Source organism: Platichthys flesus, chromosome 16 (genome assembly GCF_949316205.1).
Source record: "Platichthys flesus chromosome 16, fPlaFle2.1, whole genome shotgun sequence".
In the NCBI taxonomy this organism is placed as follows: Eukaryota; Metazoa; Chordata; class Actinopteri; order Pleuronectiformes; family Pleuronectidae; genus Platichthys; species Platichthys flesus.
In genome coordinates, this window is record NC_084960.1 from 15,685,514 (window position 1) to 15,698,171 (window position 12,658).

Consider the following 12,658-nt stretch of genomic DNA (forward strand, 5'->3'; position numbering starts at 1 on the left):
TGCTCGGGCCCTAATAATAATAATAATAACTAGGGCTACGTTGTAGCACTTGCGGGCCCGAGCACCCGCACGTTGAAGCCTGTTGCGGTCGGTGGAGAGAGCGATCGATGACCAAGCGCACATCATCGATCGAGCATGCACTTCTCCACGTTGCATGCGTTTTGCGCTCTGCGGCAGTAGGTTTGCCAGTAGGTGGCGCCATCACTATTATTACGCACAGACATATAGATCTGTTCAAGTAGGCGCTCTGATGTAGCGTGAGAAATTTTGTGTCAATTGGACAATGTTTCCGCAACTTAATTTTCACACTGATCAATAGGTGGCGCTATGATCCTGAACTAATATTCATATATGGAGCTGTTCTATTCAGGATTGTGATCATAGGTCAGTAGTTTGGAGCCGGTTGGATAATGCAGAGTGGATTAACAAAGTACTTCCTGTTTCCTGGCGAATCAGTAGGTGGCGCTATGACACTGAGGAAATATTGACACATAGAGCTGTTCAGGCTTGGACTCTGACCATGTGACAGAAGTTTTGTAGTGATAGGACAATGCACAGTGGAGTTATGATAACATCGTGTCCTTTGGCGAAGGAAAATCCTTCGCCGCACATCAATGTTTACACGGTTTGAGGAAACGTCACAATTCTGACCATGATCTAATGACTTGACTGATCTGATTTGAGCTGTATATTGTAAATCAGCCAGGAGCAGTTCATCAAAGTATAAAACATGTCACTTCCTGTAGCCACCAGGGGGCGCTGTAATTTCAAGTCATAATTTCTGTGTAGATGTCATCAGGATGGCACCCTTGTCTTACATGTCTAGTTTGGACTCGATTGGACAATGTATGTCCGAGATACAGAACCTCGTGTTTTGATGGCGTTTAATCACACTCAAGACGCCACGCCACGGTCACACGGTGTGACGAAAGGTCAATCTCTTAATCACTTTTTATCTCCATCTTGTTGTGATGGCACTGATCTTAATTTGAAGTTAATCTGATGAAAGCCCTGGGACAAGTGCATCAAGTAAAAATGTGGAATATGGAAAAAAAATGGCCACTTAATCCAAAATGGCGGCCTCCCTGTTTGGTCAAGCATACCTATCCAAGATATTTTTTTGTTTGTTATGAAACGACACATGTCCCGATAGATTTGTATAAATGTCGGCCATCGTAGTGCCGGGGTTGCCCTATAGGGGGCGCCGGTCAGTTTTTTTGCCACGCCCATTTCTTAAAACCATATGAATATCTTCAGGGGGGGGCTGTTGTTACACACATGTAGTTTGAGAGAGATAGAATCATGAACACTGAAGTTACAGCAATTTCGTGTTTCACGGCGAGTTGATGAACTTTAATGCCACGCCATTCATATGGCGTTTGACGAAAAGTCACGGTAATCTTATGTCTTCATTGTCAATGTCTTGGGACCCATTTGATACAGTTTGACATGGTTGAGGTCAGTGGATGAGGAGAAATTCATCCAAGTGTAAGACAAGCAAAAAACAAGACATTTCCTGTTGCCACCAGGGGGCGCTGCGGTTTTAAGTCATCATTTATGCATAGATGTCATCAGGCGGGGACTATTGTCTTACATGTCTAGTTTGGACTTGATTAGAACATGTATGTCCGAGATACAGATGCCTGTGTTTTGATGGCGTGTAACCAATTTTTAACGCCATGCCACGGTCACACGGTGTGATAAAAAAAAAATCCCTCAATCATTTTTTATCTCCATCTTGTTGTGATGACACTCATCTGAATTTGAAGTTGATCTGATGAAAGCCCTGGGACAAGTACGTAAAAGTAAAAATGTGGGATATTGCCAAAATGGCCACTAAAAGCAAAATGGCGGACTTCCTGTTGCGTTTTTCATAATGCTCCATGAGACTTTTTATCATGACTGGTCACGATACACCTATATCCAGATTTTGATGAAAATCCGTTATGTGGAAACCTAGGGGCTGGTTCCAGGGGGCGCTGTAGAGCCATTTTGCCACGCCCAATTCCAATTACTCCAGAATACTAAAATATCCGCAGACCTTGAATTTCCTGCAAAGTTTCATAACTTTTTGAGCATGTCTAGACCCTGAAAAAGTCCCCCAAAGGGAAATAATAATAATAATAATAATAATAATAATAATAATAAAAATCCTTACAGATTCAATAGGGCCTCTCACCATTCGGTGCTCGGGCCCTAATAAAAATCCTTACAGATTCAATAGGGCCTCTCACCATTCGGTGCTCGGGCCCTAATAATAAAAATCCTTACAGATTCAATAGGGCCTCTCACCATTCGGTGCTCGGGCCCTAATAATAATAAAAATCCTTACAGATTCAATAGGGCCTCTCACCATTCGGTGCTCGGGCCCTAATAATAATAATAATAAAAATCCTTACAGATTCAATAGGGCCTCTCACCATTCGGTGCTCGGGCCCTAATAATAAAAATCCTTACAGATTCAATAGGGCCTCTCACCATTCGGTGCTCGGGCCCTAATAATAATAATAATAATAATAAAAATCCTTACAGATTCAATAGGGCCTCTCACCATTCGGTGCTCGGGCCCTAATCAAATCAAATCAGATCAAAGTTTATTGTCACATGCAAGAAATAACTTAGGGTCATCAGAGCAGTGAAATTCTTATGACCCGGCAGGCAACATCTACGCACTAATAGGGCATTACAAGATAAAAAAAATAACATATAACATATAACATAGTAACGTATAACATGTAACATATAACATAGTAACATATAACATAGTAACATATAACATGTAACATATAACATATAACATATAACCTAGTAACATTTAACATTTAACATAGTACAACAATTTAAATTTAAATGAAGGGATAGCAGCAGTTTACAGGGTGAAGGAGTGAGAAATATTAAATTAAATAATATGCATATATGTGTAGTAAGTAATTAATGAGTGTAATTGTATGAGTGGGGGAGCAGAATGTATATGGTGATGGGGACTGTTCAGAGGGTCAGTGTTGCTGGTTCAGAAGCCTTACGGCCTGGGGGACAAGCTGTTTGTGACTCTGGTGGTCCGTGCTCGGATGCTCCGGAAACGTCTGCCAGACAGCAGCAGTGTGAGAATTCATCAAGGACCACACCCTGGGTGACTGTGGTCCTTGATGAATTCTCACACTGCTGCCGTCGATGGTCACAGCCGATGATCATCTCCTTGGTCTTGAAGACGTTGAAGGACAGGTTGTTCTCTTGGCACCATGTTACCAAGCCTCTAAACCAGACATGGGCAAAGTACGGCCCGCGGGCTTTTTCATCCGGCCCGCCGAACTTTTCAATATAAAAAAATATATATATTAATAATTTTAAACTAACAATTTAGTAGCACTTAAATGGCACTTACTTATAGCACTTTGTGGTTTTGCTTCATTTTTATAAGAAATTGTACCATCGGGGTTGAATGCACCTATTGTAAGTGTGAAGCGTGTTGGTTTATCCTAAATATGAGAAGAGCCGGTCTGATCCAATTCAAGTGTTTATAGAGACGCAATGAACAACATAGCCATGGACAATTATCACAGCCTAGGCTAAATCAGTTAGCAATAGGTAGTTAATAATGGCCCCGAACAAAAGGGGTTTGATATAATTATAAGAGTAGATTTAATATGATTGGTTATGAAAGATTGAAGGGGAGTCACCGCAAATCAATTTGGGTCTCCCTTATTGGTCCATAGCTGTAGTCCCCCGCCTCTTGTCAAGGAATCCAGGAAGTGACAAGAAGCCACTTCTACTCTGATAGTTGCTAATCAAAATGTTCTCTTCATGAAAGGCCTTGACACAGCTGATGCCATGTGGGCCATTGGAGAAAGGAATATGATGTTCCTGCTATATCCAAACAATGTCCTGTTGATGTAAACATTAGGATCCTCGAAACCAAAACAACAAAACAAAACAATGTCAACAAAGTCCCTCTGTCCGACCTCCAGAACTTATCAGACAGCTGCATGAAATATATATGATGTGAATGAATTTAAGGGAATAATGGTTTAATACCAAAAGTTAGAATTCAGAGCCATTATAAGATTCATTGTTAACACTATGCAGCAAGGGTTATTTATAAATCATTTTTTTATAGGCCTTATATCTGGCCCAACCTGCTCAAGGCCCCCCCTCCTGCCTTTATTGCAATAGTACAGTCAGTCCCACACAACAGCTAAAATATTGAATTCTTACCATAAGTCGCTTTGGATAAAACCATCAGCTAAATTAAATTTGACCAGGAGTTTGGTGTATAGGGCAGATGATCTCCATTCACTTTTTCGCTTTAGCCTGTGAGCCCTTCTATAAAATGAGCGGTTCTCTTTTCACTGTCGCTCTGATCAGAGAACCGACTTCTTCTTTTGTGAAAAGACAAACTCCAGAACATTTGTGTCCAGAGTTCAATCTGAGAACAAACTCACACTGAAAGTTTAGATTCAGTTTAAAGCTGAATTTAGTTATTAACTCTCAAAAGGGATTGTTATGGTTATTGATGGGGTACTGGTGTTAGTAGTAGTGATATTATTATTACATTCAGAACTGAAGCTACATCCTCGTTTGAAAACACATCAGCTCTGGAAACGTTGGAATCTGGAGTGAGAAGAAGGACCAACTCATTTAGTCTCTTCTCCATAAATCAGTAACAATGATGAAATACTTCACTGGGTTTACTGGAGCTCAGCAGAATGACCAGGGACTGAAGCTCTGCTGTGGACAGATGTGGTTTCAGGTTAAACTCTGTCGTCCGGGGCCCGGGGCCGTGGAGACGCTGGGTCCGGCCCCGCCCCTCGCTTTGTAAACCTAAAGGCCAATGTATGCTTCTCCGTTATGACGAACATGGACAGATAAGACCGCCCTCTCCAATGTGGAACGCCCTCTGCGTGCCTCTCCGCGGCTCCTCGCAGAGCTTTTCGTGCAGCTCTCATTTTTCTAACTGTCACGGATATGGTGAGGACCCAAAAGCAGCACAGGCAGACGAAATACCAGTCGGTAATGACCTTTATTGTTCACTGCAGTCTTTAACAGTTCAAACAGTGGCAGGGTGAAAAGTCTTTGCTCACAGTGATCATCTGCGGGATCTGAGCAGGAGCGAGCCTGGTGTCGCTGACTGAAGGTAAAGTCAACAGCTGATGGGTTACCTAGCTGGCAGACAGGTCCAGTGGTGAGCTGCGTAGCCACAGAGCCGAGCAGGAGCGTAACCCGGAGGGAACAGGTGAAACTCGTGGTCGAAGACAGAAAGCTGAGGTAATATCCAGGGCAGAGACGAGGCAGGCAGGTCGGGGATCGACAACAGGTGATCAGTCCAGGGAAAACACGCTGAAAGTCAGGCATCACACAAGAAAATCTGGCACTGAAGCAGAGACAGGAGCAGGCTTAAATGCAGCCAGGGCTGTCACAGGTGTGGAGAGTTGGCCTGATGAGGAGGTGTGGCTGACTGGCCGAGTGGAGCAGAGACAGGTGAGTGGAAAAATACCAGCAGACTGTGACACTAACTACACGTCGAAATGGCGGACAGCCCACGGATAGCACTTGGCTGTGATTGGTCAGCTAACGCCAGCATTTCGGGACATCATTATTTCCGGACCTCAAACTTCCTGTTCCATTCCCTACATCACAATAAACCTAAATCACAACTACGACTCTATGATTAATGTGACAAGTGTGTTAAGCCAGCGGCGTTTTCCGGCTGACGGTGGCTGGTTAGAGCACTTACAGCATGTGTGTACGGTCACATACGGTTATAACGAACTTTGATAACGGGGCTAGCGGGCTAGCCACCATGCTAACTGCGGTTGGAACAGCGCAAAAACCCGCTGACTTTAATCCCACGGCTCATGACACTGTTTCTCAAACACCGTCAGGTTAGAAGCAAACACTTGGTAGTAGCTAGTATCGGGTGTCCGTGCTGACTGTGTGTGGGAGCTGGGGGGGGGAGACAGCTGCCTCCGTGTAGCTTCAAGCTGTTGAGGCTGTTGAATTAGCAACGCAGTTTGGAAACAAGACCGGGGAACCGCTGCGCTAAGACACGATAACAAAAGCATTTTGACCCGCTGGGTGTCACTTTATTCAGCAAAACTGTCGCGTCATCAACATCCTTTTTCTGTTGTCATCGTTCACTGTGTGTGAGGAGCCGGGGGGACGTAAATAAACCAGCGTGGACTTCTTCTATATACCTCATGAGGTGGGCTTCTCTAAGCTCGACTTCCGTTACGCCATCTACTGTTCTGGCGGTGAATTGTTTTCGGAACAAAAAGGCTCGTAGAACTATAAATCAAAAAGGGTCCGTCCGATCCGTCCGTCCGTCCTTCCGCGACGGACTCGGAGAAGCATACAGAGGCCTTTACTCTCTAATGGCCACATGGGGGTGTCCTCCTCCTCTGTGCTGCTGCAGACTCTCTCCTCATTTGCAGCCTTTGCCTTTCCCTCTCCTCGTTGCTCCTCCTCCTGGATCCCTCTCCTCTACTTTAGATTAATTTAATTTAATGACGCAGGAGACATCCATTTAAAATATGTAACAAAACACGTTCAACTCGCCTGGATGGTCACCACACCTTCCTTTTGTTGTGAACCAGTCGGAGCCGACAACCTGCTGCGTCACAAACTCGAAGTGAATAAATAAGAGCTGCTCCCTAAAAGTTTTCATCAGGACTCACCCACTTTTCACTGTCGAACACTCAGGTACGTGAACACTCACTTTGTTTCTCCTACAAATCTGGTTTACTGTAAATATCTTGGGAAGGAAGGAAGGATATCTGTATTATCCCAGAGGGGCCATTTGTTTTACAGCCAGTGGTAAAAGATGAAGATCTTCATCCGTGTTCGTCTGATGGAAAGTTTGTTCTGAAACCTTCAGTGGAAGAAACAGATTCATGTGTTCAGGCTTAAACCTGCAAAAGTCTGAGCTCTGTTAAATCATTGGAAACAACTTTTTAATTAAGTCAGGGCTGGAAAACTTTTATATGCACAGAAGAAGAAGAAGTGATCTTTAGTTCATCACTGTGGAAACATCAGAAGCATTTAAAGTCTGTCTGCCTCAGTATCATCGGCCAGTTCCACTGCTCATGTTTCTGATCAGCTTGGTTTGAATGATATAAAAACTGATGGAGTCCCTGTTTGACCCTGTTGATCACAAGATGGCCACGTGGACCATCTTTATTAACATAATGTTTTACATGAGCACTTCCTGTTTTCAGCCCTAAACCTAAAAAGGCCTCATGGAAACTTCCTGATGATCTGGTGACACCTGCTGGTTGAAGGAAACAGAGTTTGAGAGTCAGAAGAACAAATGATTTTAGTTTGAAAGAAGAAGTTGTCATTTGATATTATGTTGTGTGGGGGGGATACTGAACACTGTCATCACTGGGTTCGGTGAAAGTGACGGACCAGTACATGTTGTGATAAATAATATCATAATAATTATAATAATACCAGTACTCTCTGCAGAATCACTGACATCAACATGGAGAGAGCCATCGCCGCCACCGAAGCCACCCATGACGCCGCCGCAGCCACTGCCGCCGCCGCCACCACCGCCGCTGAAGCCAACGCCCTCGCCGTAGCTGCCGCCGCCGCCGCCACCGCCGCTGAAGACACCGCCTTCGCCGCCGCTGACGCCGCCGCTGTCTCCGCCGAAGCCAACGCCGCCGCAGAAGCCACCGCCGCCGCCGCCACCACCGCTGCTGAAGCCAACACCGCCGCCGAAGCTGCCGCTGCCGCCGCCACCGCCACCGCCGGCAAAGCCATCGAATTCGCCGCCGCCGCCACCGACACGCTAAATGAAATCGAGATCGAGAGGGGATGGAAAGAAATACGACGACAACAAAACGAACACCATCCCTACGATGGCACCTTCGACCTCGATGGCAACTTCTACCGTGATAGCGATAGCGACGACGACGATGAGTAAGGATCGTGGTCGTCTTGATGTGGGATCATGTGAACATCTGAGCAGCAAGATGTTACCAATCTGTTGAATAAACCTGAGAAGCTGTTTGTTGGAAACCAAGTGTCCTGTTCATTTCATCTCTGAAACTGCTTCACAGTTTCTATAGATCATGTTTTTATTTTTGTCCAGACGAGGTCGAACTGGAGCAGAATCAAATCAAATTCTTCCTTGCAGGCAACATCTATGCAGTAGATTGGCATTACAAGATAAAAAAAATAACATATAACATATAACATATAACATAGTAACATATAACATATAAAATAGTAAAAAATAACATATAACATATATCATATAACATATATCATATAACATAGTAAAATATAACATATATCATAGTTGTAGTGTTTTCTGCTAACTGTTAGATCTCTGTTTTCATGTGTGCACTCCTGTTTCTCCTTGTGTGTTCTGTTTCCTGTTTTATTTTGTAGTCTCTCCTTCCTTGTGTGTTTCCAGCTTCCCGGGTGTGTCACTTCCTTTCGGTGATTGTCTTCTCAGTCCTCATGTGTTTCACCTGTGCGTAATTGCCCCTTCCTTTCCTCTGTATTTAAGCCTCTGTGTTTCCCTTCGTCCCCTGTCGGTTCGTACTCGTTATCTTCTACTCGTTGTTGTGCTACTCGTTCTACACGTAGTCTTCTTTAGGTTTGTTTGTTCATGCTGTCTCGACCAGCTTCTCCTGCTTCCTTGTTTTCTGTGCGCCTTGTCACCAGAGTTTACCTGTGAGTGTTAATGTTAGTTTTTTTGTATATTAAATCCCGTTTTTGTTATAACCTCTGCATCCTGGGTCCATCTCCTCCACCAAACCGTAACAATAGTAACCTAGTAGCATATAACATGTAACAACAATTTAAATTTAAATGAAGGGATAGCAGCAGTTTACAGGGTGAAGGAGTGAGGAATATTAAATTAAATAATATGTGTCAATTTGAGAGAGAGAGAGAGAAACTTCCAGTTAGAGAGAGAGAGAGAGACACAGAGAGAGAGAGACAGAGAGAGAGACTGGCTGGTTTTAGATAGAGAGACAGACTTGATCAGTAGATGGCGCTGTTGGGACAGTGTCTTTGTAAAACCAAAGGCCTTCTCTTCGGCCTATATTTGTAGTCAAAAGCCTGAAACCACATGTTCCATTGTTCTGGAAAAAAACAGAGCACAGGGAACTCAGTCTCCCAGGATTCCTCAACTTCACACAGAGATGTGAAAAGCCACAAGCAAATCAGGCTCTCGGACATGTATGTCCGAGATACAGATGCCCGTGTTTTGATGGCGTGTAACCAATTTTTAACGCCATGCCACGGTCACACGGTATGATAAAAAAAAAATCCCTCAATCATTTTTTATCTCCATCTTGTTCTGATGACACTCATCTGAATTTGAAGTTGATCTGATGAAAGCCCTGGGACAAGTACGTAAAAGTAAAAATGTGGGATATTGCCAAAATGGCCACTAAAAGCAAAATGGCGGACTTCCTGTTGCGTTTTTCATAATGCTCCATGAGACTTTTTTTCATGACTGGTCACGATACACCTATATCCAGATTTTGATGAAAATCCGTTATGTGGAAACCTAGGGGCTGGTTCCAGGGGGCGCTGTAGAGCCATTTTGCCACGCCCAATTCCAATTACTCCAGAATACTAAAATATCCGCAGACCTTGAATTTCCTGCAAAGTTTCATAACTTTTTGAGCATGTCTAGACCCTGAAAAAGCCCCCCAAAGGGAAATAATAATAATAATAATAATAATAATAATAATAATAATAAAAATCCTTACAGATTCAATAGGGCCTCTCACCATTCGGTGCTCGGGCCCTAATAAAAATCCTTACAGATTCAATAGGGCCTCTCACCATTCGGTGCTCGGGCCCTAATAATAAAAATCCTTACAGATTCAATAGGGCCTCTCACCATTCGGTGCTCGGGCCCTAATAATAACTAGGGCTACGTTGTAGCACTTGCGGGCCCGAGCACCCGCACGTTGAAGCCTGTTGCGGTCGGTGGAGAGAGCGATCGATGACCAAGCGCACATCATCGATCGAGCATGTACTTCTCCACGTTGCATGCGTTTTGCGCTCTGCGGCAGTAGGTTTGCCAGTAGGTGGCGCCATCACTATTATTACGCACAGACATATATATCTGTTCATGTAGGCGCTCTGATGTAGCGTGAGCAATTTTGTGTCAATTGGACAATGTTTCCGCAACTTAATTTTCACACTGATCAATAGGTGGCGCTATGATCCTGAACTAATATTCATATATGGAGCTGTTCTATTCAGGATTGTGATCATAGGTCAGTAGTTTGGAGCCGGTTGGATAATGCAGAGTGGATTAACAAAGTACTTCCTGTTTCCTGGCGAATCAGTAGGTGGCGCTATGACACTGAGGAAATATTGACACATAGAGCTGTTCAGGCTTGGACTCTGACCATGTGACAGAAGTTTTGTAGTGATAGGACAATGCACAGTGGAGTTATGATAACATCGTGTCCTTTGGCGAAGGAAAATCCTTCGCCGCACATCAATGTTTACACGGTTTGAGGAAACGTCACAATTCTGACCATGATCTAATGACTTGACTGATCTGATTTGAGCTGTATATTGTAAATCAGCCAGGAGCAGTTCATCAAAGTATAAAACATGTCACTTCCTGTAGCCACCAGGGGGCGCTGTAATTTCAAGTCATAATTTCTGTGTAGATGTCATCACGATGGCACCCTTGTCTTACATGTCTAGTTTGGACTCGATTGGACAATGTATGTCCGAGATACAGAACCTCGTGTTTTGATGGCGTTTAATCAAACTCAAGACGCCACGCCACGGTCACACGGTGTGACGAAAGGTCAATCTCTTAATCACTTTTTATCTCCATCTTGTTGTGATGGCACTGATCTTAATTTGAAGTTAATCTGATGAAAGCCCTGGGACAAGTGCATCAAGTAAAAATGTGGAATATGGAAAAAAAATGGCCACTTAATCCAAAATGGCGGCCTCCCTGTTTGGTCAAGCATACCTATCCAAGATATTTTTTTGTTTGTTATGAAACGACACATGTCCCGATAGATTTGTATAAATGTCGGCCATCGTAGTGCCGGGGTTGCCCTATAGGGGGCGCTGGTCAGTTTTTTTGCCACGCCCATTTCTTAAAACCATATGAATATCTTCAGGGGGGGGCTGTTGTTACACACATGTAGTTTGAGAGAGATAGAATCATTAACACTGAAGTTACAGCAATTTCGTGTTTCACGGCGAGTTGATGAACTTTAATGCCACGCCATTCATATGGCGTTTGACGAAAAGTCACGGTAATCTTATGTCTTCATTGTCAATGTCTTGGGACCCATTTGATACAGTTTGACATGGTTGAGGTCAGTGGATGAGGAGAAATTCATCCAAGTGTAAGACAAGCAAAAAACAAGACATTTCCTGTTGCCACCAGGGGGCGCTGCGGTTTTAAGTCATCATTTATGCATAGATGTCATCAGGCGGGGACTATTGTCTTACATGTCTAGTTTGGACTTGATTGGAACATGTATGTCCGAGATACAGATGCCCGTGTTTTGATGGCGTGTAACCAATTTTTAACGCCATGCCACGGTCACACGGTGTGATAAAAAAAAAATCCCTCAATCATTTTTTATCTCCATCTTGTTGTGATGACACTCATCTGAATTTGAAGTTGATCTGATGAAAGCCCTGGGACAAGTACGTAAAAGTAAAAATGTGGGATATTGCCAAAATGGCCACTAAAAGCAAAATGGCGGACTTCCTGTTGCGTTTTTCATAATGCTCCATGAGACTTTTTTTCATGACTGGTCACGATACACCTATATCCAGATTTTGATGAAAATCCGTTATGTGGAAACCTAGGGGCTGGTTCCAGGGGGCGCTGTAGAGCCATTTTGCCACGCCCAATTCCAATTACTCCAGAATACTAAAATATCCGCAGACCTTGAATTTCCTGCAAAGTTTCATAACTTTTTGAGCATGTCTAGACCCTGAAAAAGCCCCCCAAAGGGAAATAATAATAACTAGGGCTACGTTGTAGCACTTGCGGGCCCGAGCACCCGCACGTTGAAGCCTGTTGCGGTCGGTGGAGAGAGCGATCGATGACCAAGCGCACATCATCGATCGAGCATGCACTTCTCCACGTTGCATGCGTTTTGCGCTCTGCGGCAGTAGGTTTGCCAGTAGGTGGCGCCATCACTATTATAACGCACAGACATATAGATCTGTTCAAGTAGGCGCTCTGATGTAGCGTGAGAAATTTTGTGTCAATTGGACAATGTTTCCGCAACTTAATTTTCACACTGATCAATAGGTGGCGCTATGATCCTGAACTAATATTCATATATGGAGCTGTTCTATTCAGGATTGTGATCATAGGTCAGTAGTTTGGAGCCGGTTGGATAATGCAGAGTGGATTAACAAAGTACTTCCTGCTTCCTGGCGAATCAGTAGGTGGCGCTATGACACTGAGGAAATATTGACACATAGAGCTGTTCAGGCTTGTACTCTGACCATGTGACAGAAGTTTTGTAGTGATAGGACAATGCACAGTGGAGTTATGATAACATCGTGTCCTTTGGCGAAGGAAAATCCTTCGCCGCACATCAATGTTTACACGGTTTGAGGAAACGTCACAATTCTGACCATGATCTAATGACTTGACTGATCTGATTTGAGCTGTATATTGTAAATCAGC

At 43.8% G+C, this 12,658-nt stretch overlaps 2 protein-coding genes across 3 annotated transcripts in view; both read left to right on the top strand.

The window, feature by feature from the left end:
• The window catches only part of zgc:153292 (uncharacterized protein LOC100003014 homolog), a 108,164-nt gene that overhangs the window by 35,800 nt on the left and 59,706 nt on the right, over positions 1-12,658 (top strand). The window lies entirely within an intron of this gene.
• LOC133971072 (ice-structuring protein 4-like) lies at positions 6,555-8,010 on the top strand. The gene is made up of 2 exons (XM_062408264.1): positions 6,555-6,696; positions 7,462-8,010. The coding sequence occupies exon 2, from the start codon at positions 7,478-7,480 to the stop codon at positions 7,922-7,924; it is 447 nt and encodes a 148-aa protein (XP_062264248.1). The 5' UTR covers positions 6,555-6,696; positions 7,462-7,477; the 3' UTR covers positions 7,925-8,010.

Excerpts from the sequence above, each read along its gene's own strand:
- LOC133971072 (XM_062408264.1), top strand. The coding sequence starts at position 7,478 with ATGGAGAGAGCCATCGCCGCCACCGAAGCCACCCATGACGCCGCCGCA.